General features: G+C 35.7%; 1 protein-coding gene and 1 long non-coding RNA gene across 4 annotated transcripts; both read right to left on the reverse strand.

The window, feature by feature from the left end:
* Positions 1-617: 617 nt before the first annotated feature.
* On the reverse strand, positions 618-3,868 carry LOC114287486 (UPF0481 protein At3g47200). The gene is made up of 2 exons (XM_028230865.2): positions 3,140-3,868; positions 618-1,957 (listed from the first exon to the last, which is right to left on the reverse strand). Exons 1-2 carry the CDS (start codon positions 3,640-3,642, stop codon positions 826-828), a joined length of 1,635 nt encoding a protein of 544 aa, XP_028086666.2. The 5' UTR covers positions 3,643-3,868; the 3' UTR covers positions 618-825.
* A 6,368-nt stretch (positions 3,869-10,236) lies between these two features.
* On the reverse strand, positions 10,237-25,607 carry LOC145822330 (uncharacterized). Of its 3 annotated transcripts, none has more exons than XR_014363439.1 (4): positions 23,439-25,607; positions 11,958-12,632; positions 10,777-11,447; positions 10,237-10,642 (listed from the first exon to the last, which is right to left on the reverse strand). It is a non-coding gene; the product is annotated as an uncharacterized LOC145822330 (long non-coding RNA). The 3 variants fall into 3 exon arrangements; XR_014363440.1 differs by having other exon boundaries at positions 10,237-10,706; XR_014363438.1 differs by lacking the exon at positions 10,237-10,642 and having other exon boundaries at positions 11,006-11,447; positions 11,958-12,378; positions 23,444-25,607.
* Positions 25,608-26,692: the final 1,085 nt, after the last annotated feature.

A 26,692-nucleotide genomic window follows, 5' to 3' on the forward strand; every position in this document is an offset into this window, starting at 1 on the left:
TGGATCAGCATTGGCTTCTCAAAGTTACTGGGCTTACTAGGCTTTAACACCTGGGCCGTGAGCTGGGCCCTGAGTCGTGGGCTGAGCCCCCTTGGGTGCCCGTCAATATCACTCGCATTTTCTGTAAGCCATTTTTTCTACTTATTTTTAAAACTTGAAAGAATTTTTATAATTTTACTGTATTATTCTACCATACTTTCACAAATTCTCTATTTTTAATTAATATTATTTGTAGTTGTTTATATCACATTTTTATCAACAAAGAAAAAAAAATTCGAATACAACCCGTGCAAAGAATGGGTAAAAAACTAGTTAAAACTGAATTGTCCTAAAACTTACACCATTAAAATTATCATAAATGAGATGATCTGAGTTAAGCTCAAATTTAAAACTATATTGAAAATCACATATATTAGATAAAACAATGTCCGAAAAGAATAAAATTGTGAAATCAAAGGTCTAAACATTGGATCCGACAAATTTCATGACATTTCGAGCATGAGCTGTTTTGCCTCTACTCATGCCTCTTGCCTTTGCGTTGCTTGTTGGGAGTTCTATAAACTCTATGGTCAAACAATTTGCATTACCTTCAAAAAAAAAAAAATGGCAGCAAAGACTTTATTTATTAGCAATACTTTATTGATGGAGATAACAAGGTACAAGGGAACACAACATATCTCACAATTAATACCACATATTTAACAATTATTACCACATATCTTACAAATAAGACCACATATTTCATAACCAACACCATTTTGACTTGTAACCGACTACTGAGAAGCCATAAAATGGGAGTAGTAAGTAATTCTGGCAGAATAATCCTCAACGAAGGAAACTACGGATGAATTGTGTGATTGACATGCCAAAGGCGATGAAGGCAACCAAGAAAGCTATGAATGTCCATGGATATGTGAAATATGTACGCATCAGATACGCCAAAGATTTAGGCCAACAACGCTTGCTGTAGCTAGCAGCCTGATTGCAAGTTTGAGCGAAATAGAAATTATCCCGAGGCAGAACAATTTCCTTGCAGAGACTGTTGAACAGATCAGAGGCTTTTTCTCTTTCGCCGAGACAACTACGTATGACTCCAGCCTTTTGAAGCACTTTCACGTCATTCTTATTGTCTACGAGTCTATCCATGAGGGTAGCATACGATGTGAAGTAAAAATCAAGACGATCATGGCCAGTGTTACGATCAAGACCAGTGTAACACTGCTCGAAAGCAATGAGGTTTCTCAGGAGTGTTTCTGTAGTGGCACTAATTCGCAGAGTTGGGATTTTGAAAGAAGCTCTATGGCAGAACCAGAAAAGGCCTTGTGGGTCATCAAATTGGACCATGAACAGGGGGTCTCTATCACCGGTTTTAGTACCGACTTCAAACTTGACTCCTGCATACTCGAGTTCTGATGCAGGAGGCATGGAATCGTAATTATTAACATCGGTTTTTGCTGAATCTTGTTGTTCTGGTCTACCTTCTTGTTGACGGTATTGATTGTATAGAAAGTGGAGGATATGACTAACTCCCTTACAAATCTTCGGTTTCCAGTCATTCTTGCCGCCTTGTTCTGAGGGATTCATCATGTTGCCAAAGTATGAGAGGAGATAGTGACTAAGACTAGGCAGATGATTCGGAATAGTAGCCACCGTGAGGTCAAACAAGTCCTCGAGAACGAAGAAGGGAAGCTGGTTCTCCAATAGCAACAAGTCATGTTTAATTGCGACGCGAGTCAGAGCGCTGTCGAAACAGAAATCTCGACTTGTTTTCTTATTAGAATTTAGGTTGTTGCTGGTTTCGATCATTTCGGTATGATGAGGCTCTTCGTGAGGTTTGGAATTTGGGTTGCTGCTGGTATGATGAGGATTTTTGCCGAGAAAAAATTGAATACAACCATCATAACAATGATATGGTGTCTCATCATCAGAGTTCCTTGGTTTGTATGTATGGTGATACCTGCAGTGACGGCTCCAGAAATATTCATGAGGTAGTTGTTGAAGAATTTGCAGAAGAAATCAAACTTGTTTGTTGGTACAAATAGATTATTTTAGTATAAAAAATTATATTTAAATAAAATGGAGTAATATAAACCAAAAATAAGTTAATTCTGAATAAAAAATGTAAGGAAAGAGGTAGAAGATGGGTGGAAAAGTTCTGAGCATCAGCATGTGTAGAATTTTACAAATAAAGAATTATTTCTGTTGTTGAGTCTGTCGTGAACTTCTATTTATTTGGGGTAGTGTTTGGATGTACAAATTTTTATAATTTAAAATTATTTTGAATTTATTTGGTTTGTTTCTTAGGAAATTTTTTTTAATTTAATTAATTTATTTATTTTGAGATTTGCACCTCTAATACCACCTATAATGATGTAACTCGCTCCTATGTGAAGTGATCCTACATTTTGAAGAGAATTGATTAGTTGTTATGGCGGTGTTTGAGAACAAAATTTTTGGGTTTTTTTTTTTTTGTTTTTTTCACTAAAAGACAAATTAGTTACAAAATCAAAAAAAAATCAATCCAAACAAAATATCACATCAAATTCCATAATTATTTCATTTTTTCTCTCACAAACATCACATTCAACCACAAAAAAATCCAACTATCTTTCCAAACACAAAAAAAAATTTCCCAATAATATCTTACAACTAAAAAAATCTACAAAAAAAATCTACTTTCCAAACACCCACATTATTTACCACATCATTAGAGTTATAATTAGGGGTGATGAATTAGGTGAGGAAACATTTCCTTTTTAAAAATAAAATAAAATAGAAACTAATTTGATATAATTTTTTTAAAATTTTAAAATTTATTTCTGATCTCCCAAAATATAAATTTATATAAAAATGATAAGTGCTTTTAATTTTTTTTTATTAAATTAATTTTTAATTTAAAAAATTAAAATAAAATTTTAAAAACAAACCAAGCATAACTTTTAAATTTTTTAATATCACATATAATATTTTTAAAATTTTTTATGGTGCGGTCACCTCCACTCCTCAATCCATACATAATTATATTCACTACTAAATAATATAATAAAATCTCTCCATAATTGTATTCACTACTAAATATTCAAAATTTGTAAATACTATGCAAGGAGAAGATCACTAAACATTCAAAATCTGTAAATACCTGTAGAGAAGTTCGAGTATGAAACAAGCATCGATGACCAACACGGTTACATCCAGGGCATCGACTTTCTTTGGAAAGCATTCCTTGGCTGTAATGTCTAACAACTCTTTCATTTTCTCCACATCCTCCAGGGCATCAACTTCTACTTTCTCTGCATAGCAATCCCTGACTCTGTCTAACGACAGTTTCATGTTCTTTACACATTTCTCTAGCTCCAGGATAATATTCATTTTATCATTGGCCTGCTTCATTCGCCTAAACAGGACACTGGCGTAGTACTTCTTAATGTCCTCCATGGGTGATTTAAGATGTTCTTTGTTGCTGTGAAGAAGTCCGATTGAGACGAGTTGTGGAGTGTAGGCACTTTCCTTCACCTTGCGAAGCTCCTCCGGGACCCTGAAAATACATGGAGATGGCATGGATTTGGTCTTGTTTTCACCTTCTTTGATTATATCAAAGATGGTTTTTGTAAGGTTTGAACAATCGTCACTCCCTTCCATCATGGTAGCTACGGGGGTAGGAGGGAACTGATACGGTTATGTTAGATAGTTCTTTGGGAGAAAACGGTTTAGGATTTATGAGGTTGTTCAGCATATAAATATAGAGAGAGAGAGAGAGAGAGAGAGAGAGAGAGAGAAGGCCCAACATCTCTAAGAACTTGTTTGTTTTCGGAGGTAAGTTGGATGGGTTTGTTAGCGTGATGATGGTTAGTGAGAAGATTATTAGTACGAGAATTAGTAGTGAGTGATTAAGGAAAATTATATTTGTTTGTGATACTATATAAAATATTATAAATATTCTTAGGTGTTTTTGATATATTTTAATATTAAAAAATTATATTTTATAAATAGTTTTTTATTCATCTTGCTTGTTTTCACTTTTTAAAAAAAACTTTTCAGAAAATTCTACTTTTTTATTTTTCGTGTTTTTTTGTTTTTACTGAATTTTTTTAATATTTTAAGTATTTTTTTTTTACTTTTTAGACACACTTAACATAAATACACTTAAAAAGTAAAAAAAATTGTAAAAAAAATCTTTTAAAAATTCACTAAATACCAAAAATACAAGACTTCAGTATATTTTTTGTATTTTTATATATTTATTAATTTTTTTAACATATTTTTTCACAAATTTTTTACTTTTTAGATACATCTAAGTAAGGTGCATCTAAAAATGTTTAAAATTTAAAAAATATTCACTAAAAACAAAAAAAAATACGAAAACCTAAAAAATTAATTTTCAAAAACTTAATCTAGAAAATTCAAACCAAACACACTGATTATTTCCATATATATATAATGACATAATTACCCCCGCCACACACACACACACAAATCACAAATACACAATATATGACATCACACACACACACACAAATCACGAATACACAATATAGGACATGGACAAAATATTTTTTTTCAACCTAATCTCCTCACTAGTTTTGAGTCTCACGTCTATTTTTGTTCAATCCCCTCCTTTATTGTCCAAAACAAATGGGCCTAAGGACTTTTTAAATCAGACTTATTAGTCATTCCAATGAGCTATTTATTATAATAGTTATTTCGGTAAAATTTTATAAGATTAGTTATATTTGAAGAGTTTTGAAAGATTGTTTAAGTGATTTGTGTGTATATATAAGTAAAATAAAAAGCAACTTTTGAGTACATAAATAAAAAATATACTTTTATATTTAACTAGTAAAAAAATGCAGAGTATGATTAAAATTACTTTAATACTATGAATTCATATATTTTACTCACAAAATATCCCAAAACATCAATATGTAATTTAAATTTATTTTAAAATAGACCTTATAATACATTATTGACACAAATATGGAAATGGACGGCTAGTCCTAGACTTAATCTTTATCTATATTGTTTTTTGTTCCCACGTGAAATGAAAAAAAAGAAGGTGATATGAACAATGAAGAATTGTAAATAAGTGGAGAATTGAAAATAATTATACAAAAAATCTTATGTTGCACCACAAATTAATATAATAAAATGTTTAAAATTTTATAATTAATATTGCAAAAACTTGTGATTTGTGGTTTGATGTTGCAAATTGCTGGGTTATTAATTAAAATATATTTATGGTATTATTAAAAATTATTAACTGATTTAATAATTTAGAAAAATGATTTATTTACTGAAATTTGCTTGAATCGCTTAAATTTGTGCATGCCGCTCGACTGTCCAAACGACCGGTGCAATCCTTGTCAATCGTGACTGTCACTCTTATTGTCGGATGACTAGCTAGACGACCGATCGGATGCTTGGCCAGATGACTGGCATGCACAAGTTCAAGCAAGTCAAAATTTCATGAATGTAGCATTGCTAGATAATTTATTATAAAAAAAAGTCATTTCATTTGATATGAAATTATAAATTTCAAGAGGCAAAATATAACTTTTAAAATTACAAAGAATAATTATATTTTAAACAAATTTAAAAGAGTATATTTGTAATTTGTCTTTCAAATAACAAATATCCAACAAATATTGTGCCATGTCATAGGATATAAAACTGTGGTATTAAATAATTTTGACCTATTTTAAGGAGTAAGTTAAAAGTTAATTTTTTAATTTTTAAATTTTTTTTAAAAGAATATATAACAGTAAAGAAATAATAAAAAAATTAAAAAACTAATTTTTAAATCAATTATCAAAATAGGCCTTTATCAAGGTTTTGGTAGTTTGGATTGTTGCTTACACGTGAATCACTTCACTAACTGCCAAAATCCGAGGGACACGCAAGCAAAAAGAAAGTGGAGTGACCCCCTGATGCACCAAGGATTCTCTAGAGTAGAATTTTCTTAAAGTTTTCTAGAGTGTTACATTGTGTGGTTGAGATTTACTGGCAAGTCATATCAGAAAAATTGATGTGACTTGCCAGTAAATCTCAACCACACAATGTAGCACTCTAAGAAATTTTAGAAAAAAATCACTCTAGAGGATCCTTGCTCCCCTGATGGTCCCTTTGGGTTCATAATTGTTGGAATTACATAATTATTGATGACCTAAGAGTGACCGTGACAATAATTTCTCACATTATTTTTTTATTATTTTTTTATTTTTTGGGTTAGGCAGTGCTTACGGTGTTTGGGATTTTTTAATGGTTGAGTGTCGGAGTTAATTTATGAGTATTTTGATTAATTTTAAGATTTGCGTAAAGTATTTTTTCTATATAGGTCAGATAAATATCGAGTAGAATTTACAAGTGTGGCCTTAAAAACTTAATAACACTTAGGGGTTGTTTGGGAGTGTTCTAAATAAGTGTCCTTTTTATTTTTTTTTAGGGGTTGTTTGGAGTGTCCTAAATAAGTGTACTTTTTGTCTTTTTAGACTAAAAAATTGAGGTTGAAAATATGGATGTTTGGGTTAACTTTTTAACTTTTTATGGAAAAATATGTAATAAAAAATTGTAAAAATTGATTTGTAAGGAAAAATTTGAATTGGGAGTTGTGCAGCCGTAATTGTTGACTTTTGGTGAATAGTGTTAACTTTTTAACTTTTTGAGTAACTTTTTGACTTTTTGACTTTTTTGCAAGTACCCAAACTTGGCCTTAGACTAAAAAATTAAAGAAAAAAATATAGATGTTTGGGTTAACTTTTTGACTTTTTATGAAAAAATGTGTATTAAAAAATTGTATAAATTAATGTGTAGGAGAAAATTAAGATTGAGAGTTGTGCAGCCGTAATTTTTGACTTTTGGTGAATAGTGATAACTTTTTAACTTTTTAAATAACTTTTTAACTTTTTGACTTTTTGACAACTTGCCAAACTTAACATTAATAAGAGTTGAACCTGAGACCTAAAATTATACCTCAGGCTCTAAGTGACACCCACTAGACCAATTACTTGGAATTTATAGTGTTTGTGATTTGTTTATAGGGAAATAACATATCAGAAGTAATATGTAAAAATTATTATTACAATTTCATGAAAAAATTTATAAAATTATTTTCAATATTATGAAGTTTTCATTAATATGTTATTATTTTTTAATAGATTCAGTTTGATGAGACAAATCAAAGAATTACTTCTTTTTTTTTATAAAGTTCTAAAAAAGTCTAGAAAAGAAAAAAAAAAAAACCAAAAATAGTTAATTTTTTAGATTCATTTTGGCTTTTTTTTTAATTTTTTTTAATAGAAAAATTCAAAATTTTATATATATATTTTAAAATTCATTAAAAAAAATCACTATTATTTTTTAGATTCATTTAGGTTTAGTTCCAATTTTCAGGATTCAATTTTTTGAAAATTGAGTTTTTTATTTTATGTATTTTTATTTATTTTTTTTGTTTTTAAAGAATTATTTTAATATTTTAAGTAAATTTTTTACATTTTAGATACACCTAACCTAGATATACCTAAAAAGTAAAATATTTATAAAAAAATATTTTAAAAAATCAATAAATATATATGAATACAAAAATGTATTGAATTTTAGTATTTTTTAAAAAAATATTTTTGGTATTTAGTAAATTTTTTTTAAAAAAAATCACAAATATTATACTTTTTGTATTTATATTAAGTGTAGCTAAAAAGTTATAAAAAAAAAAAAGGCGTAAAAGAGTAAAAAAAATTAACTAAAAACAAAATTGCAGAAAAAAAAAAAAAAAAAAAAACTGAAAATTGGAACCAGCCAGTGACTTACATAAAAAAACCATTTCCCAAACAGCCAATTTAAGAGGTGTAGTAGGCAACTTTTCTTTCTTAAAAACCTACGCTGAGAATTAAAATTAATGTGAAAAAATTAAATTAAAAGTAAAATAAGAATTTTTACGTGATTCCTTCAATGTGAGGTACGTGCCCGAGATCGAAATCTGATTCCACTATCAACCAAATAAGTTTCCAAACGATTACAAACGAGACACGAATGGTCTCACAAACCACCGTTAGGTGAATTTCAAATAATCACAAATAAATAAGAGGAAAAATCTCTCCAAATAGATGAACAAAAATCTTCCGAAACAGAATTGTAGAAGACGCAAAATAATAATCCAAACTAGTGCCACCAAATACCAGCCGAAGAAGAACAAAACAAAAAGCTGTCGTAGCCTTTTTCCGAAGAACTTCAGCAACAAAACAAAGCTCCAATCCACCTAAAAAATGATCAATTAGCTGCTGCCGTTTCATACTACATAGGAGCAAACCTAAACAATATATAAATATGTATATATATATATATATTGTTGATTAAGGGGCTTTTCTATCAAAACCGTAGTTGTATCTAAATTGAATTGGGTTTCCACAAATTAAATATAATATATAAAAATATATTATAACTAATACCAAACCAAATTAAACTTTTTTAATAAACCAATTGGGTCCCACACTCCAATAAGGAGGTATACCCAACAATTCTCCCCCTACTGACTTAGGTGGAGACATCAACCATACCCGCCAAAGTTCAACACTTCAAATGTTTATCCCTCGACAAAGTCTTAGTCAACATCTCCGAAATATTATCATCCGTGTGAACTTTTTCGAGTTGCAACAGTTTCGAATCTAACACATCACGAATCCAATGGTATCTCACATCAATGTGTTTCGATCTCGAATGAAAAGTAGAATTTTTACTCAAATGAATAGCACTTTGACTATCACAATAAAGCACATATTTTTCTTGCTTTAAACCCAACTCTTGCAAAAATTCTTCAACCATAACTCTTCTTTGCAAGCTTCCGTAATGGCAATAAATTCAGCTTTGGTAGTTGAGAGAGCAACACATTTTTTGTAATTTAGATTGCCATGGCACAGCTCCTCCTGCAAAAGTCATCAAATACCCCGAAGTAGATTTCCTAGAATCAACATCACCAGCCATGTCAGAATCTGTGAACCCATCAAGTATCGGCTTACCATCCCCAAAACACAAACACACCTTCGAAATCCCTCGAAGATATCTTAAATCCATTTTACCGCTGCCCAATGTTCTTTACCCGGATTAGAGAGAAACGGACTCACCACACCAACGGCGTGAACAATATCCGGCCTTGTACAAACCATGGCGTACATCAAAGAACCAACTGCTGAAGCATAAGGAACTTTCAACATCTCTTCCTTGTCTTTTTCCCTTGTAGGACATTGATTCGAACTAAGCTTGAAGTGATCTGCAAATGGACAATCAATCGGCTTTGTTTTATTTATGTTGAACCTCTCAAGAACTTTCTCAATGTACACTACTACAAATATAGATAAAGATCACACTTTTTTGGTGTGATGTATGTTTTTTAATCACACCTTTTAAGTTTTATTAAAGTGTGGTCTTTGGGAGTGTGATTAAAAATGGTCATTTTTAATCACACTTTTTAAGTGTCATTAAAAAATGCTTTCATCACACCTTTTAAGTGTGGTTAAAAACATTTAGATCACACCTTTTAAGTGTGATTAAAAATATTTAGATCACACCTTTTAAGTGTGGTTAAAAATATTTAGATCACACCTTTTAAGTGTGATTAAAAACTTTAGTTCACACCTTTTAAGTGTGATTAAAAACTTTAGATCACACCTTTTAAGTGTGATTAAAAATATTTAGATCACACCTTTTAAGTGTGATTAAAAACTTTAGTTCACACCTTTTAAGTGTGATTAAAAACGTTAGATCACACCTTTTAAGTGTGATCTTTGGAAGTGTGATTAAAAATGATCATTTTTAATCACACTTTTTAAGTGTGATTAATAACATTTAAATCACACCTTTTAAGTGTGATTAAAAATATTTACATCACATCTTTTAAGTGTGATTAATAACATTTAGATCACATCTTTTAAGTGTGATTAATAACTAATAAAATCTGTGATAAAAAAAGGTGCTACATATTTGAAAAATAATCAATATTATTTTTGTATGCACATTTGAATAATGTAATACACACTATATACTATATTTTGAATCATAACCACATATTGAATAGAATAACGTCATATATTTCATAAATGAAAATTAAATATTCAAAAGTATATACAAAGGAATTAAATAATAAAAAATTAACTATGCTTACATATATTAAAAAATGAAAAAACTTAAAAAAACTAAGTTCTTTAATTCTTGGACCATATTTTGCATCTCCAAAAAAATTCTGACCTGAAAAATAAAAACACAAATTAATCCAGAAACCGCTGATGCATATGAATAAACTAAAAAGTTAATTCAACAAACCAAAATAGAAACATTAATTATTTCTGCTTGATCTTAATTCTTTTGGAAGTAATTAACAATTAGATGCCACAGCAGCTCAGTGTCAATGATATTGTAATTAGAAGGTCACTAATGAGCACAATATTTAAAAATGATAAATTTCAATACAGCTTGTGGACGATCTTTTTGTGAATATATATTATTATTACTGTTGAACCATAATTCTAGGTACCCATAAATAAATAAATAAAAACTCAAGAATTTACTCTTTTTTTGGGAGGGGGGGATACATTGCAGTTACTATCACCAGCACCAGCAGCAGGTTTTGAAGAAGCAGAAGCTGCATTTTCTTTTGCACCTTTGGAGGAAAAAGAAGAAAAAACAGCTACCCATTTCATGCATGTCTATCTACCAAAGAATAACTGCAAACACTAACAATTGGCACAAGCGTATAGAAAATCATAAAGAAAATACATTATTATCTCAAAATACCTAGCGAAGCATTGTAGCCTCAGATTCAATTCCTCCAACTCCCCAGCCAACAACTCCTAAGCCAGCAATCATATTTGTATGGGAATCAATTCCAACCACGCTATCAGGGTACAGAATGCCATTTGTGTAGAAAATAACACATCCAAGGTATTCAAGATTAACTTGAAAATTACCAGAGTCACTTGCTAAATGCCAAACCTACCAAATAATATTATAGTGCTAAAAAAATGAGAAAATTTGGACTATGATTTACAAGAGGCTAGAGGTAAATGTGGCTTTACTCTGGAAGCCCCATAAATAGTTAAACATTGCAAACCTCATGTATTGAGCCTATACCTATCTAATGTTTTGGCCCTTTTAAGAGTAAACCATTCATACCACCTTAAGGTCAAATTCTTGCACCTTGCCATGAGAATTTTCCTTTAACAACAGTATAACATCTAGATATAGAAATACCCTTGATGCACTAATGATGCCAAAGTCTTACCTGGTGGACAATACCAGAACCAGGAGGAACAATGAGCATATTGTGAAAAACATTGGAACCCCACTTCAGAAAAACAAACCTCTCCTTGTTTCTCTGAAATTCAAGCCCCATATTTGCCTGCATTGCATTCACTTCCTGCCACATCAACCTGAACAGAATTGTCAATGACAAGATCCACTGGAACCTGGACATAACATTTATGTGTGTAAACAAATATTGGTTATATTAATTTATTAGTGTAAACAAATATTAGCAAAACATGCCTTAAATCATGATATAGTTTAATTGAGTGGCAATTATTTTTTACTATGTTTTTGGCTTAACTCCAACATTGTTACTGTTTTTATGCGCTAAAATATGAAATATGTTCACGAGGCCAAGTGGTTCTTCAATCATAACCATTAATTTGAAGGCATTGAACCATAGGATGGAATAGACATCAATCAAATCTACACTAGATTTCATTCAACGGGAGGAGCATTTTTTAAATGTTGAACCCATCTTTGTCTTTTCTATGTCGTCTATATATAAATATAACTTCAAGCCAAATTCAGCCCCCACCTTCCTAAAACTTGAGGGCCACAAACCACCAAACCTCTTATATTTTGAAGCCATCTTTCAACTCTCTTTCAAGAGACTACGTAGTCTTATTGGTTTTGAACGATATCAAAGAGCATGAGCAGGGTGTTTTTACCAGTGATGCAGAGAATCAAAGAGAAGTCTCCGAAGTGTGACTTAGCCATGAAAGCAAGTCATGACTCTGCTTCTACTTCTGCCTTCCCTTCTGGATCTTCTAAGCAGGTGAGAACAAATGTCGGTGCTTATAATCAATTGGCCTATAACAAAGCTGATAAGGATAGCAATGATAACAGATACAAACAAGCTGAGGAATCTCTCTGGACAGTGATGTATTTGAGCTATTGGGGTCCTAATTGAAGTGTTAACGAAATTCGAAAAGCACATCTAACTTCAGTGTTTTTTGTAGATGGTTTTTTGTTTTGAAGCAACCTTGTTGTACATAAGAGAGTTTGTGTGTGGATGAAACATGGCTATATAGTGGACTTCAGTACTGAATGAAGAACTCTATTTCTTTTCTTATTAGATCCCACGTATCCCTGCCATTATAACATAGTATATAGATTTAACATTGTAGCAGAGAGTAGTAGAGACATCATGAATATGAGATTAAGTGATCAAATAGTGTGCTTAAACAAAGATGAGCAAGCTTAACAACAAAGAGAGTAATGTAATTCAAGTCACAAAAAGGCACAAGCACAAAGATTAAATGTAGGATGCGAGGACTTGTTACTTGGCACAGACAGAAGTACCGGCTGCAAATCCAATTGAACGGAGAAAAGAAAAAGGTTTTCTACATTGACAACAAATAACAAATAGTTGTAAGGTATGATTTCCAAGAACAAGAGCATACTTAAAAGATATCCATCGTTCCATAACAAACTTCCAATATGTAAGTCACAGTTGTTCGAATAAATTACCAATCTTAGCTTGCGCAGGAATGAATGTGACTCACACTGATGAAGAATTGAAATGACTATATTTTTTCCCAATGTAACGCCCTCAAAATAAACCCATAATAACCATAACATTAACATGCATTTATAAAAGAAAATGAATCATTTGAGTTATTCATCAGAGTATTCTTATTGAAAGACATCACATGTAACATCCTGCAACATCAAAATAAATGCCCTAAGGGCTTACATCTTTCCAAGCTAACACTTGGACACAAAAAGGATGAGTACTAACTCATTTACAAGATAAGCCCTAGGCTTGAATGTTTACATGAAATCTCAAAAAAAAAAAATAACAAAATAAAACATATAACTAAGGACAAGTCTTCAAAATCCCAAACATCAAATCCTTCCAGGCTAAGTCCGGGGAGGTAGCTTATCACCTGAACCTGAAAATGATGTTCCCATAAAGGGTGAGCCACAGCCCAGTAGAAAAATACTAAACCAAATATAAGCATTGAATAAAGCTATAGCATTCAATAGATGGTTAACTAAGATAATCAATTTTATCATTAAACAGTCTCATGACACTAATGTCTAAGACACATTTCACTTTCCATTATTATCAACATGGCTCAGAACCTGGCCAACTTACAACAGTGAATTGTATATCATATTCACATTACTTCCAATATCAACAAAACAAACGAGACTCATGCTCATATCAAAACACTTCATACTTCCCATTTGATACACATTTTAGTGCTGTATCAATAATCATGTAAAAACACTTCAATATAATAAGCACACATAAAAATGGTGCTAATGGAGTCCATCCCCTATCTCCTCCCAAACAAAAATCCGGTTTAGAGGTCCATCCCCTATCTTCCCCTAAACCGTGGAGTACATCCCCTATCTCCTCCCACACAAAACAAAGTATGCATACACATAACATATACAACACACAATCAATACACATAATGTCTGTATTAATTCAGCAGTCAATGTTGATGACTTAATCAATGATTAGTTTCAGTTATCCCTAATCCACATGCAGTGTCTACAACAAGCATGACTATCCTCCACCGATAGCCCACAACAGTTATTTCTAGATTTGGAAATAAATATACCATCAATTCAATAGGCGGATGATTTACATTATCCAACTACACCATTTAACCAATAACTTTCCCAATTTCATGAATTTAACCAAATTCCCCAATTCCCTTAAATTAATTATACAAATTAATTAATTAACACAACTAGGGTTTCTCCCAAAACTATCAAAGTATCCCCAACATATCAAAATACCAAAACTTAGAACAAAACTTATAGAATGGAGTAGGAAATCCCTACCTCGAAGAAAATAATCCGTATAGAGAAGATGGAGATGAAGACCAAAGACCCACGTGCTCCAAATCCCAAGTTTCTCAGATTAAAACAAAGCTCTCGCGAAGCTCTACCTTTCTTCCAAAGGAACTAGGGTAGAAGACCACCGGAAATAGATCAAATCTTGGAGAGAAGGTAAGAGTAGAGAGAGAAACTCTCAAGGGGCGGTTTTTAAAAGTTAAGAGATGAAAAGTAGGTCAAAAAGTCATCAGAAAAGTGAAATCACGGACTGATGTAGTCGACTCTACGCTCGAGCGTAGAAAGCCCCGCTCGAGCGTAAGACACAGAATCATGCTCGAGCGTGAAGAAGGCCGCTCGAGCGTCGATTGCACCCTTTCAGAAGTTTTGCAGGCGCTGCACCCGCTCGAGCGTCAAACTCCCCGCTCGAGCGGAGGAGCAAAAACAAGAGATCACGCTCGAGCGTAAAAACTACCGCTCGAGCGGAAGAACTGCAGAGCAAAGTACTGGGAGATGGAAAATCCCGCTCGAGCGTCAAAACTCCCGCTCGAGCGGAGAAGCAACAACGAAGGGCCCGCTCGAGCGTTAAAACCTCCGCTCGAGCGTGAAGGCCAAAATCTGGGCATCACCTATTGGCATCAAAATTCAACCAACCTGTACCAGACCCGCCCAACACAACCTATACTTCAAATACAAAGAGATTAAAGGATAACAACAACCAATAAATAATGACAGGATCTACGGAGCCTAAGTCCGGATACAATAATCTAAAGAGAAAAGACCGGGGTCGCTATAACCTCCCCCCCTTAAAAGAATTTCGTCCCCGAAATTAAGCACAAGGTTTTAAAAACAGTTTTTTTCAAATTCCAACAATATGTTAACTCAATAATAAACAACTTGACCCAACATCGGCCATTCCATCTCTTAACTAAGAGGCATGCCCCAATATGCAAAACAAACATATATTTCAACCTGCGTTAACACTATGCAATTTTCTTTCAATTTCAAGGATTTTCAATATATTTAACATATACAATGTTCCATTAAACTTCCCTTTCGAGACAAGTTCCAAAATATTTCCATTAACCAAAACATTCACAATGTTTTACAGCTTAAGATATATATATAAAGCTCTAAAGTTCGACAATATTACAAAATCTACATACAAGATTACAAGTCGATAAGCATGTCCGGATATTTTTCGCGGACTTCCAACTCACGTTCCCAAGTGGCTTCCTCCACACCATGATGTTTCCACAAAACTTTCACCAAAGGAATGGTCTTGCCTCGCAAGACTTGATCCCGCTTATCCAAAACCCTAACCGGTCTCTCCTCATACGAGACATCCTCATCAACTACTAAATCGGTCCAATCCAATACATGTGATGGATCCGGCTCATACTTCTGAAGCATACTCACATGAAACACGTCATGTACTCCGGACAACTGCGGCGGCAAAGCTAAACGATAAGCAGTCTCGCCAATCCTCTCAAGGATCTCAAAAGGACCAATGAATCGAGGGGACAACTTCCCGCTCTTCCCAAACCTCATCAATCCCCGTCTTGGCGATATCTTCAAAAAGACATGATCACTCACCTCAAACACCAAAGGTCTCCTCCTACGGTCGGCATAAGATTTTTGACGACTCTGGGCTGTAACAAGCCTTTTACGGATAAGCTCAACCTTCTCCGTCGTTTCCCTCACTAACTCCGAACCCAACAGAGGTGCATCACCCACCTCGGCCCAACAAACAGGAGACCTACACGGTCGGCCGTATAAGGCCTCAAACGGTGCCATACCGATACTAGACTGGAAGCTGTTGTTGTAGGCAAACTCCACTAATGGCAAGTGCCTCTCCCACGACCCGCTAAAGTCAAGAACACAACCCCGAAGCATATCTTCAAGGATCTGAATAGTACGCTCGGACTGCCTATCAGTCTGAGGATGATAAGCTGTGCTAAAGGTCAACTTAGTACCTAAGGCGCTCTGCAAGCTCTGCCATAATCTGGCAGTAAAACGAGGGTCTCTATCTGAAACGATCGTCACTGGAACCCCGTGTAACCTCACTATGTCCCGAATATATAAATCGGCCAGATGATCAACTGAATCTCTAACGCGCATAGGAATAAAATGCGCCGACTTAGTCAACCGGTCCACAACTACCCAAATAGCATCACTACCCCATTGAGTCCTCGGAAGACCCACAACGAAGTCCATAGTGACATGTTCCCACTTCCACTCGGCAATAGGCAAGGGTTGCAACAAACCCGCTGGCCTCTGATGTTCGGCCTTCACTTGCTGACAAGTAAGGCACTTAGATACGAAAACTGCCACATCTCTCTTCATACCCCGCCACCAGAACTGGCGACCCAAATCCCGATACATCTTAGTACCTCCCGGATGCACCGCAAGGCGTGAATGATGAAACTCTCGGAGTACCTCCTCTCGATGAGACTCCGGTACAAATAGACGGTCTCGGTATCTCACACTCAGGTCGGGATACACCGTCAAACCTTTCTCAACCTTCCCACCAGAAATCTTCTCACGGAGGGATTCTATCTCAAGGTCGCCCCTCTGAGCCTCTAACACTCGAGTCACAAGTGTAGGTTGTGCAACAACAGAAAACAAGGCCGCAGCCTCAACGGATTTGCCCAGAAGCAAATCAAACTCTCCAAGTGCACCTAACATCTCCCATTCCCGGATGGCTATACTAGCTATGTCACCAACAGGTTTCCTGCTAAGGGCGTCGGCCACCACATTGGCCTTTCCCGGATGATAATGCAATTCAAAGTCATAATCCTCAATAAATTCCATCCACCTCCTCTGCCTCAAGTTCAAGTCTTTCTGTGTGAACAGATATTTCAGACTCTTATGATCCGAGAATACCTCGAACCTCTCACCGTAAAGATAATGTCTCCAAATCTTCAAGGCAAATATCACAGCTGCTAACTCTAAATCATGCGTAGGGTAATTCTTCTCGTGAACTTTCAACTGACGTGAGCCATAGGCAACCACTTTCCCCTCTTGCATCAACACACAACCAAGACCCTCTCGTGAGGCGTCACAATAGACTGCATAACCCAACCCTCTCTCCGGAATAATCAAGACTGGAGCAGTGGTCAGTCTAACTTTCAACTCCTGGAACGACTTTTCACAAGTCTCACTCCAAGCAAATTTGACTCCCTTCCGAGTCAATCTAGTCAAAGGCGAAGCTAATCTGGAGAAATCTCTTACAAACCGGCGATAATACCCAGCTAATCCCAGAAAACTGCGGATCTCAAACACACTCTTAGGCTGTACCCAATCTTGCACTGCCTCTGTCTTGGATGTATCAACAGACACCCCTTCCCTAGAAACTACATGGCCTAAGAACTTCACCTCCTCTAGCCAGAACTCACACTTCCCAAACTTAGCATAAAGCTGATGGGCTCTAAGTAAATCAAGCACCACCCTCAAGTGTTCCTCGTGCTCTTCCTCTGAAGGTGAATAGATAAGGATGTCGTCCACGAAAACGACTACAAAACGATCTAAAAATTCCCGGAATATCCGGTTCATCAAATCCATAAATACTGCCGGTGCATTGGTGAGCCCAAATGGCATCACCAAAAACTCATAGTGGCCATACCGCGTACGGAATGCCGTCTTCGGAATATCCTCGTCCCTGACTCTCAACTGATGATAACCCGATCTCAAGTCTATCTTCGAGAAACAACGGGAACCCTTTAATTGATCGAACAGATCATCTATACGAGGCATAGGGTACTTATTCTTAACTGTAGCTCGATTCAATTTCCGATAATCTATACAAAGTCTCAAAGCACCACCTTTCTTTTTAACAAAGAGAGCCGGTGCCCCCCACGGTGAAACACTAGGACGTATAAAGCCCTTATCTAGCAACTCCTGGAGCTGAATCTTCAACTCAACTAACTCGGCTGGGGCAAAACGATAAGGTGACATAGAAATCGGCGACGTGCCGGGCATTAGGTCAATAGAGAATTCAATCTCTCGATGCGGTGGCAAACCAACAAGATCCTCGGGAAAGACGTCCGAGTACTCACAAACCACCCTTGGCAACACAACCTGGGTCTCATCATCCTCACTAATCGAAAGGTTGGCAAGTAGACCACTAAGCTCACTCCGTCCTCGCGGAACATACCCTGATGGCAACACATTACCAACCCGGTCCCCCAGAAAATGAAAATACTCTCCGCTCACGGTACAACAAGTGACCCTCTGGCGGTAGCAATCAATAACTGCCCGGTATGACGATAGCCAGTCCATACCCAAAATAACATCGAAACCTCTCATAGGCATAACTACAAAGGAAAATGGGATTCTATGGTAATCAACTTCTATATCACAACCCCTAACACCGTGTTTCAAAATCAATTCACCCCCAAGAGGCGACACTACACAAATAGGAGATGCTAACTGTGCTAACTCCAACTCCAAAACAGATGCAAATGCAGCAGACACAAAGGAATGAGATGCACCCGTATCAATCAAAACATTAGCAACCGAGTTGCAAAACAAGAAAGTACCTCTCACAACAGATGGAGCCGGTACAAGATCCTGCGCGGTAACAGCATACACGCGCCCAGATGACCTCTGATCAACCTGCTCACCCCTAGGAGCATAAGATTGTTGCACCGACTGAGACGATGAAGCCCCCTGATTAGCCCTCGAGGCCTGGCCCGACTGAGCTGGCTGCTGACCCTGAATCTGCCTCAAACCAGATGCACCAGGTGTGCCACCCAACTGCGGGCAATACCTCTTCATATGCCCTGGCTGACCACACTGATAACACGAGAGTGGCTGGCCTCTCCCCTGACTCTGGCTCTGAGATCGAGCCGAAGATGATGCTGCTCTCTGCACTCCTCCCCTCTGAGGACAAACTGGAGATTTGTGGCCCAGCTGGCCACACTTGAAGCAGGTAATGCCTCCTTGACTGCCTTTCCCCGAACTAGCACTCGGCACAGGAAAAGTCGATCTAGAAAAGCTACTCTGAGACTGTTGGGGATTAAAACCCTTCTGTCTCCTACCATCACTCTGACCATCCTGACTCCTCTTGGAGCCCTTCTGTCCTTCCTCCTCCTCCTGCATCATGATTTCCATGTGGGCTGCAGCATCAACCAAACGCCCATAATCCCGAATCATAGTTCCCCCAACTCTCAGCTTGAGGCCACGCCTCAACTTCTTCTCAAACTCAATACAGCGGCGTTCCTCAGACGCCACTAACTCAGGTGCAAACCTGGATAAACTAGTAAATGCAGCCTCAAACTCGGCCACTGAAGAACTCGACTGCTTAAGCTGGCAGAACTGGTCTCTCAGCTTCTCCCTAACTGCTGGAGATAAGAACTTTTCCTGGAAAGCATTCACAAAAGCCTCCCATGTACCTCCTATACGCCCCTTAGTGAACTTCCACCACTGACCCGCATCCCCCTTCAACTGGAATGATGCCAAGGTCACCTTCAACCCCTCGTCTTCGATGCCAAGCATCTCAAACGTCTTCGTTGTCTGTTCGAGCCACTCATCTGCCTTAAGCGGCTCTTTAGGATCACCCACAAATTCATCCGGATTAGACCGGAAGAACTCCCTCTTCAGAAAGGAGGGTCCTGCATCTGCAACGACATCCCGAGCTTGATTCTCAGCTCTGAGAATGCCTACTGACTCCCTGAATGCCCCTGCTATCTCTCGGGCTAGAGCGCCCATAGCCTGCTGGCCTACTGGCTCGGCCACATTGGCCTGGCCAACTCCCTCCTGAACTGCTGGAATCTCCTCTGGCACAGGCACCTCCTGCCTACCCGGCCTACCACGCCTACCGCGTCCTCGTCCTCGTCCTGACATACTAATAAAGGAAACAAAGACGTTAGCACATTATTAAATGTGCCGAAACTAAACACTCGCGTCCTAATGCATTGGACAAAACATAATTCATTCCACGTAAGCACATAATCACATAAGCACCTACGAATTTCATTCCTGGATAATAATAGTCTCGAAGCGTTACTATAGTTCCGGTTGGAAGCAGCAGTGATCAAGTGCCTTTCCAACAAGACTACTAGAAACTCAAGGGTCCAATCATCATCCCAGAAACTACATTCCATACCCACATAATCACATAAACATGTTATCACATAAGCATAAAACGTTACACTAAGTCTCTATCAAACGAGACGAACCCATAGTGATACTAATCACTTCCCACGTACCCAAAGTATTCGAACCCGGTACGCTCTGATACCAAGTTGTAACGCCCTCAAAATAAACCCATAATAACCATAACATTAACATGCATTTATAAAAGAAAATGAATCATTTGAGTTATTCATCAGAGTATTCTTATTGAAAGACATCACATGTAACATCCTGCAACATCAAAATAAACGCCCTAAGGGCTTACATCTTTCCAAGCTAACACTTGGACACAAAAAGGATGAGTACTAACTCATTTACAAGATAAGCCCTAGGCTTGAATGTTTACATGAAATCTCAAAAAAAAAAAAATAACAAAATAAAACATATAACTAAGGACAAGTCTTCAAAATCCCAAACATCAAATCCTTCCAGGCTAAGTCCGGGGAGGTAGCTTATCACCTGAACCTGAAAATGATGTTCCCATAAAGGGTGAGCCACAGCCCAGTAGAAAAATACTAAACCAAATATAAGCATTGAATAAAGCTATAGCATTCAATAGATGGTTAACTAAGATAATCAATTTTATCATTAAACAGTCTCATGACACTAATGTCTAAGACACATTTCACTTTCCATTATTATCAACATGGCTCAGAACCTGGCCAACTTACAACAGTGAATTGTATATCATATTCACATTACTTCCAATATCAACAAAACAAACGAGACTCATGCTCATATCAAAACACTTCATACTTCCCATTTGATACACATTTTAGTGCTGTATCAATAATCATGTAAAAACACTTCAATATAATAAGCACACATAAAAATGGTGCTAATGGAGTCCATCCCCTATCTCCTCCCAAACAAAAATCCGGTTTAGAGGTCCATCCCCTATCTTCCCCTAAACCGTGGAGTACATCCCCTATCTCCTCCCACACAAAACAAAGTATGCATACACATAACATATACAACACACAATCAATACACATAATGTCTGTATTAATTCAGCAGTCAATGTTGATGACTTAATCAATGATTAGTTTCAGTTATCCCTAATCCACATGCAGTGTCTACAACAAGCATGACTATCCTCCACCGATAGCCCACAACAGTTATTTCTAGATTTGGAAATAAATATACCATCAATTCAATAGGCGGATGATTTACATTATCCAACTACACCATTTAACCAATAACTTTCCCAATTTCATGAATTTAACCAAATTCCCCAATTCCCTTAAATTAATTATACAAATTAATTAATTAACACAACTAGGGTTTCTCCCAAAACTATCAAAGTATCCCCAACATATCAAAATACCAAAACTTAGAACAAAACTTATAGAATGGAGTAGGAAATCCCTACCTCGAAGAAAATAATCCGTATAGAGAAGATGGAGATGAAGACCAAAGACCCACGTGCTCCAAATCCCAAGTTTCTCAGATTAAAACAAAGCTCTCGCGAAGCTCTACCTTTCTTCCAAAGGAACTAGGGTAGAAGACCACCGGAAATAGATCAAATCTTGGAGAGAAGGTAAGAGTAGAGAGAGAAACTCTCAAGGGGCGGTTTTTAAAAGTTAAGAGATGAAAAGTAGGTCAAAAAGTCATCAGAAAAGTGAAATCACGGACTGATGTAGTCGACTCTACGCTCGAGCGTAGAAAGCCCCGCTCGAGCGTAAGACACAGAATCATGCTCGAGCGTGAAGAAGGCCGCTCGAGCGTCGATTGCACCCTTTCAGAAGTTTTGCAGGCGCTGCACCCGCTCGAGCGTCAAACTCCCCGCTCGAGCGGAGGAGCAAAAACAAGAGATCACGCTCGAGCGTAAAAACTACCGCTCGAGTGGAAGAACTGCAGAGCAAAGTACTGGGAGATGGAAAATCCCGCTCGAGCGTCAAAACTCCCGCTCGAGCGGAGAAGCAACAACGAAGGGCCCGCTCGAGCGTTAAAACCTCCGCTCGAGCGTGAAGGCCAAAATCTGGGCATCACCTATTGGCATCAAAATTCAACCAACCTGTACCAGACCCGCCCAACACAACCTATACTTCAAATACAAAGAGATTAAAGGATAACAACAACCAATAAATAATGACAGGATCTACGGAGCCTAAGTCCGGATACAATAATCTAAAGAGAAAAGACCGGGGTCGCTATACCCAAATACTTGAACATAGAAGCAAAAGAATGAATTGGAAAATTTCAATTAGAATTGTTAATGCCTCTAGCCTCTGGTAGATTTTCACTTGTAGTTGTTCAATGTGCTACTTTAAAACCATTGTGAAAGCAACCAAACATTTCAAATAATTCTGTTGCTTTACCACAATCAATTAGTGAATGTACATGACAATAGAAACTGAATTGCATACATTATAAACAGCAACATTCTAATGCTATTTCAGATCTTGGATTTATCAAGGGAATTGAAAATGAAATTAAAGAAATAAATTCAGCTTCTTCCCCTTTATTTTCTTAGGTCTACAAATCTATAATCCAAAGCCTAAATGTGCGTGCTAGCTTAAACTATGCAAACTTTTAACCAAGACTTGTATAACTCTTCTTCCTAGAGAAAAACATTGAATATATCACAATTATATAAATCTACCTCAAATACATCATCTATTTCTTCATGTTCACAACTTCTTGGCTGCTACTTTTCTCCAATTTCATCATATCAAACAAAGCACAACCAAAATAAATCCAAGTTTTGTGCTTTTACTAAATTAGTGCTTCTCTCTGTTTAGCTAATTTTGTTTGTCAAGGTTATGTATAAGTACACGACACACTCGACTTTTGCCCATCCTTATTACTGAGTGAACTTGAACCTCTAAACCAAACATTGACATACATATAAATTATAATAGACATAAGAGAACATGAATTTACCATTCCACTGAGAATTAGATTTCTGGAACTTGATTGAGCTGATTCTAGTTTTTCCATTACAACTAAAGACCACATATGGAAATCAAATTGTATGACCCGCAAATTAAATTCTATCAATATAATAAGGCATGTGCTTTGTAGAAAATAGAAATGCAGCATAAAGAAGAATTTTGGCCATCACATTAACAAACTATAATGCTTAGAATAACATATAATTTTAATCTCTAATGCTGATTATGAACTGTAACTAATGTTGAACATACTCTCAATATTACAAATTAAAAAATAATAAATAAATTTAGAGAGAGAGAGAGAGAGAGGAAAACATAAACCTTGCCTGCTCATTAACAAAGCGTGCTGAAACAGAATTCAATGAATACGAACTGAGTTTATAATCCCTTTGCATAACCTGCACAATTAGAGTGATAGTATAAATTTTCGGTTTTGATAAAATCTTCATGAATATACCACCATGAACCAATCTGAGAGAGCATAGAAAACAATCCCAATGAGCATAACTTGAAGCAAATCAAATTGAACTCTCTCCATTAACTGTAACTTCTTTGCTCTCCCTCGTTCCATACTGTCTATAATCCCACAAATATCAAAAAAGTAAACATCTCAATCCTACACATCACATCAACATCAATGGTAGGAAATTATTATTAATTTTTTTTCCCCTTTCCCCTTTTCAAGCTCCATTAGTTGGGTCTTTGACATCAAATTTTGTTTTCCATTTGTTTGTGATCTTCATTTATAATCTATTTCTAAACTCCAAAACCACTAATTGTCATTTAAATAGTTTGTTTTCATGTCGAAGGACACCTAAAATTTGACATTGTTCGTGATTTTTTCGTAACTTTCTGTTATACGTCGAAAATGCAGGAACTGACCTATATTTCTTGAAACCTGAAAACGAGGTTGCATAACCCTCAAGATACTTTCTATGCTTGGTCTACTTCTCATTTTAAGCTTTGTTATTCTCAATTTGGAACTTTTATGCATGAGAACTCCACAACAATTGTTCCAATTTCAAGATAGCAACAAACCAGTAGAAGGGAGGAGAAAACCAAAGCAGAAAATCAGCAAAACAGAGCAGAAAATCAGAGAATATGAAGGACAAGAGAAGAAAACTAGAACCTGGAAGCAAAAGGAAAAAAATTAGTAGAAAAAATGACCTAACAAAAAAAAATAAAATTCTGAAATAGTGAGCTGGAAAAAGAAGAAATGGGAGGAAATGAAGAGAAGAGAAGAAAAATAATGAGGTTCTGCCCAGATATAAATGTCATTAGGTGTTCAAGGTAACAAGCAGCAATGAAGACAACCATAATCAATATCTATTCCTAGAATTTTGACATAACCAGAATTAATTCAGAAACTCTTACATGTTCCCTTTTTAAAAATTTACAAATTTCAATCAAACCCCATTTAAATTATGGCCCATTCCTACAAGTTTGGGTAATCTAAGCTGGTTCATGTTTTCTATGCTATTTTTTGTCAAACATTACAATACACACCCAACATAGGGACTGAATCAACAGAATATCCAATAGAAAAACAAAACAACAAAACAAAATCAAGTGGGTCTAGAACAAGAAACACAACAGGCCATAAAAACAACAAAACAAATCAAAGTGGGTCTAGAACTAGAACCAGAAACACAACAGCCAATAAAAATAAAATAAAATAATAAAAAAATAAAGAAATTTAGGAGATGTGGTGAAGGTGGTGAATACATATACGTGCATAGACAGGACTATACATTGCTTTGCGAACGGCTAGGGCTCGTTTGCCCTTTCCAATTTAAATAGACACAAGCATCCTCCCAATTTAAACAAACTCATGTAACACACTCTAGAAGTTCCCCAAATGACGCACAGTAGCAAAAGAAACTCTCATAACCATTATAAAAGCATACCGAGGGATAGCAGCATTTTGATTTTAAAGGGAAAAAAAAAAATTGTTGAGAAAGGATTAGTATAAAATCAAGGATCCTTAAATTAACTTGTTGCTAGATCAACAGTCCAACACATCAAAAGCCACATGCACCAAAAAGCAATGTAATACATCTCAGAAAAACGTAGTTCATAGTTCCAATTATCTCATCGCATTCAATGACATGAAACAAAATCGTAAAATTAATTTCATTACAGCACTTTAGCACATAACTTGGAACTGTTTCTTAGTCCATCAAGCAAGGCAACATTAGTCACTTGTGATGCACAACACACCTCTCCAACAGATATGCCACCAAAGTACAAATATACACACAAGCTATAAGAACCCCAAAAATCATTGCAATCATTTCAATATCATTGTCAAGAGCAAAAAACATATTGGCATGCATAATAAAATAAAATAAAATTACATATATTCATTGTCATTTGGAGTTCAGCAATTCCAAATTGGAAAAACTCTACTTCATATCATATTTGAACTTTTGCTTCATTTCAAATAACTTAACTTTTTTCATATCAAATTACAACTCACACCCCAACTTCAATTTTAGAAAGTACATTCAAACAAGCACAAAGACAGAAATCAGCCACGCAAGCATAATCACAATCTCAAATCAAAAAAAAAAAAAAAAAAAAGAGGGATAAGATAGGGGTCCTTACCTTGCCTTTAATTCCACAGTCATGGACTGTTGAATGGCTTGTGATTGAGCAATATGAGGGCATTTTCAAACATTTAATGCTGTTCTAAATTTTTAATTCTAGAAAATTAGCCTTTTCATATAGCATATGCCAATTAATTGCATTAAACATATGCATAAGCTCCCTAATTTTCATATGCCTGCAGCAAGCATGCCATTGACAAAACAGTTGATCGTAATAATAAAGAAAGAGAGAGAGAGAGAGAGAGGGAGAATTAGAACCTGAGATTTGAAGGGAAATCACAAGGGAAATCACGATTTCCTCCGAATGTGAAATACAACAGAGAGGGAGCAAAATTACCATGAATGCTCCAAGTAAGCACAGTTTAGGCCAACAGTGTAATTTATCTATATAAAAAAAAAGAAATGAAATGTTCACATAATATATAACTATGAAATGTGATGGTTTTTCAGGGCCATAAAAAAGTCAAATTGCTATCACATTAGAAGTCGTGAAGCTCAATGCAGTTTTTCCAATAACCCATACATGATTGGGTTGGGAATTGTTGAGATTTTTCTGTCTCAAATCCCAGACTTTCACAAGCTCTTAATGTTGTCCATTGTTGCAGCATTCATGTAGACCAAAGTTATCATCCCAGTAATATGTTCATACTCATTCAGAAACTGATTAAAGATACAATTTGTTCTCAGAATGGGATTAAAGTAAAATTGAATCAATTTCTGCAGATTGAAGGCTTCAAGGCATTCAAAATGAAAGATTCTAAAATAAATACATTTTTTTATAAACAGATCTAAAATAAATAAATTTTTTTTATAAACAGATCTAAAAATAAACAGATCTAAAATAAAAATATATAAACAGATATATTTATATATATATATATATATAAAATAAATTTAGAGAAAACAAAAAAAAAAGAGTTTGAAGAAAATCCTAGATCGAAGCCCTAGATCGAAATATATATATAC

This window comes from Camellia sinensis, chromosome 3 (assembly GCF_055761805.1).
Source record: "Camellia sinensis isolate YWXY chromosome 3, ASM5576180v1, whole genome shotgun sequence".
NCBI lineage: Eukaryota > Viridiplantae > Streptophyta > Magnoliopsida > Ericales > Theaceae > Camellia > Camellia sinensis.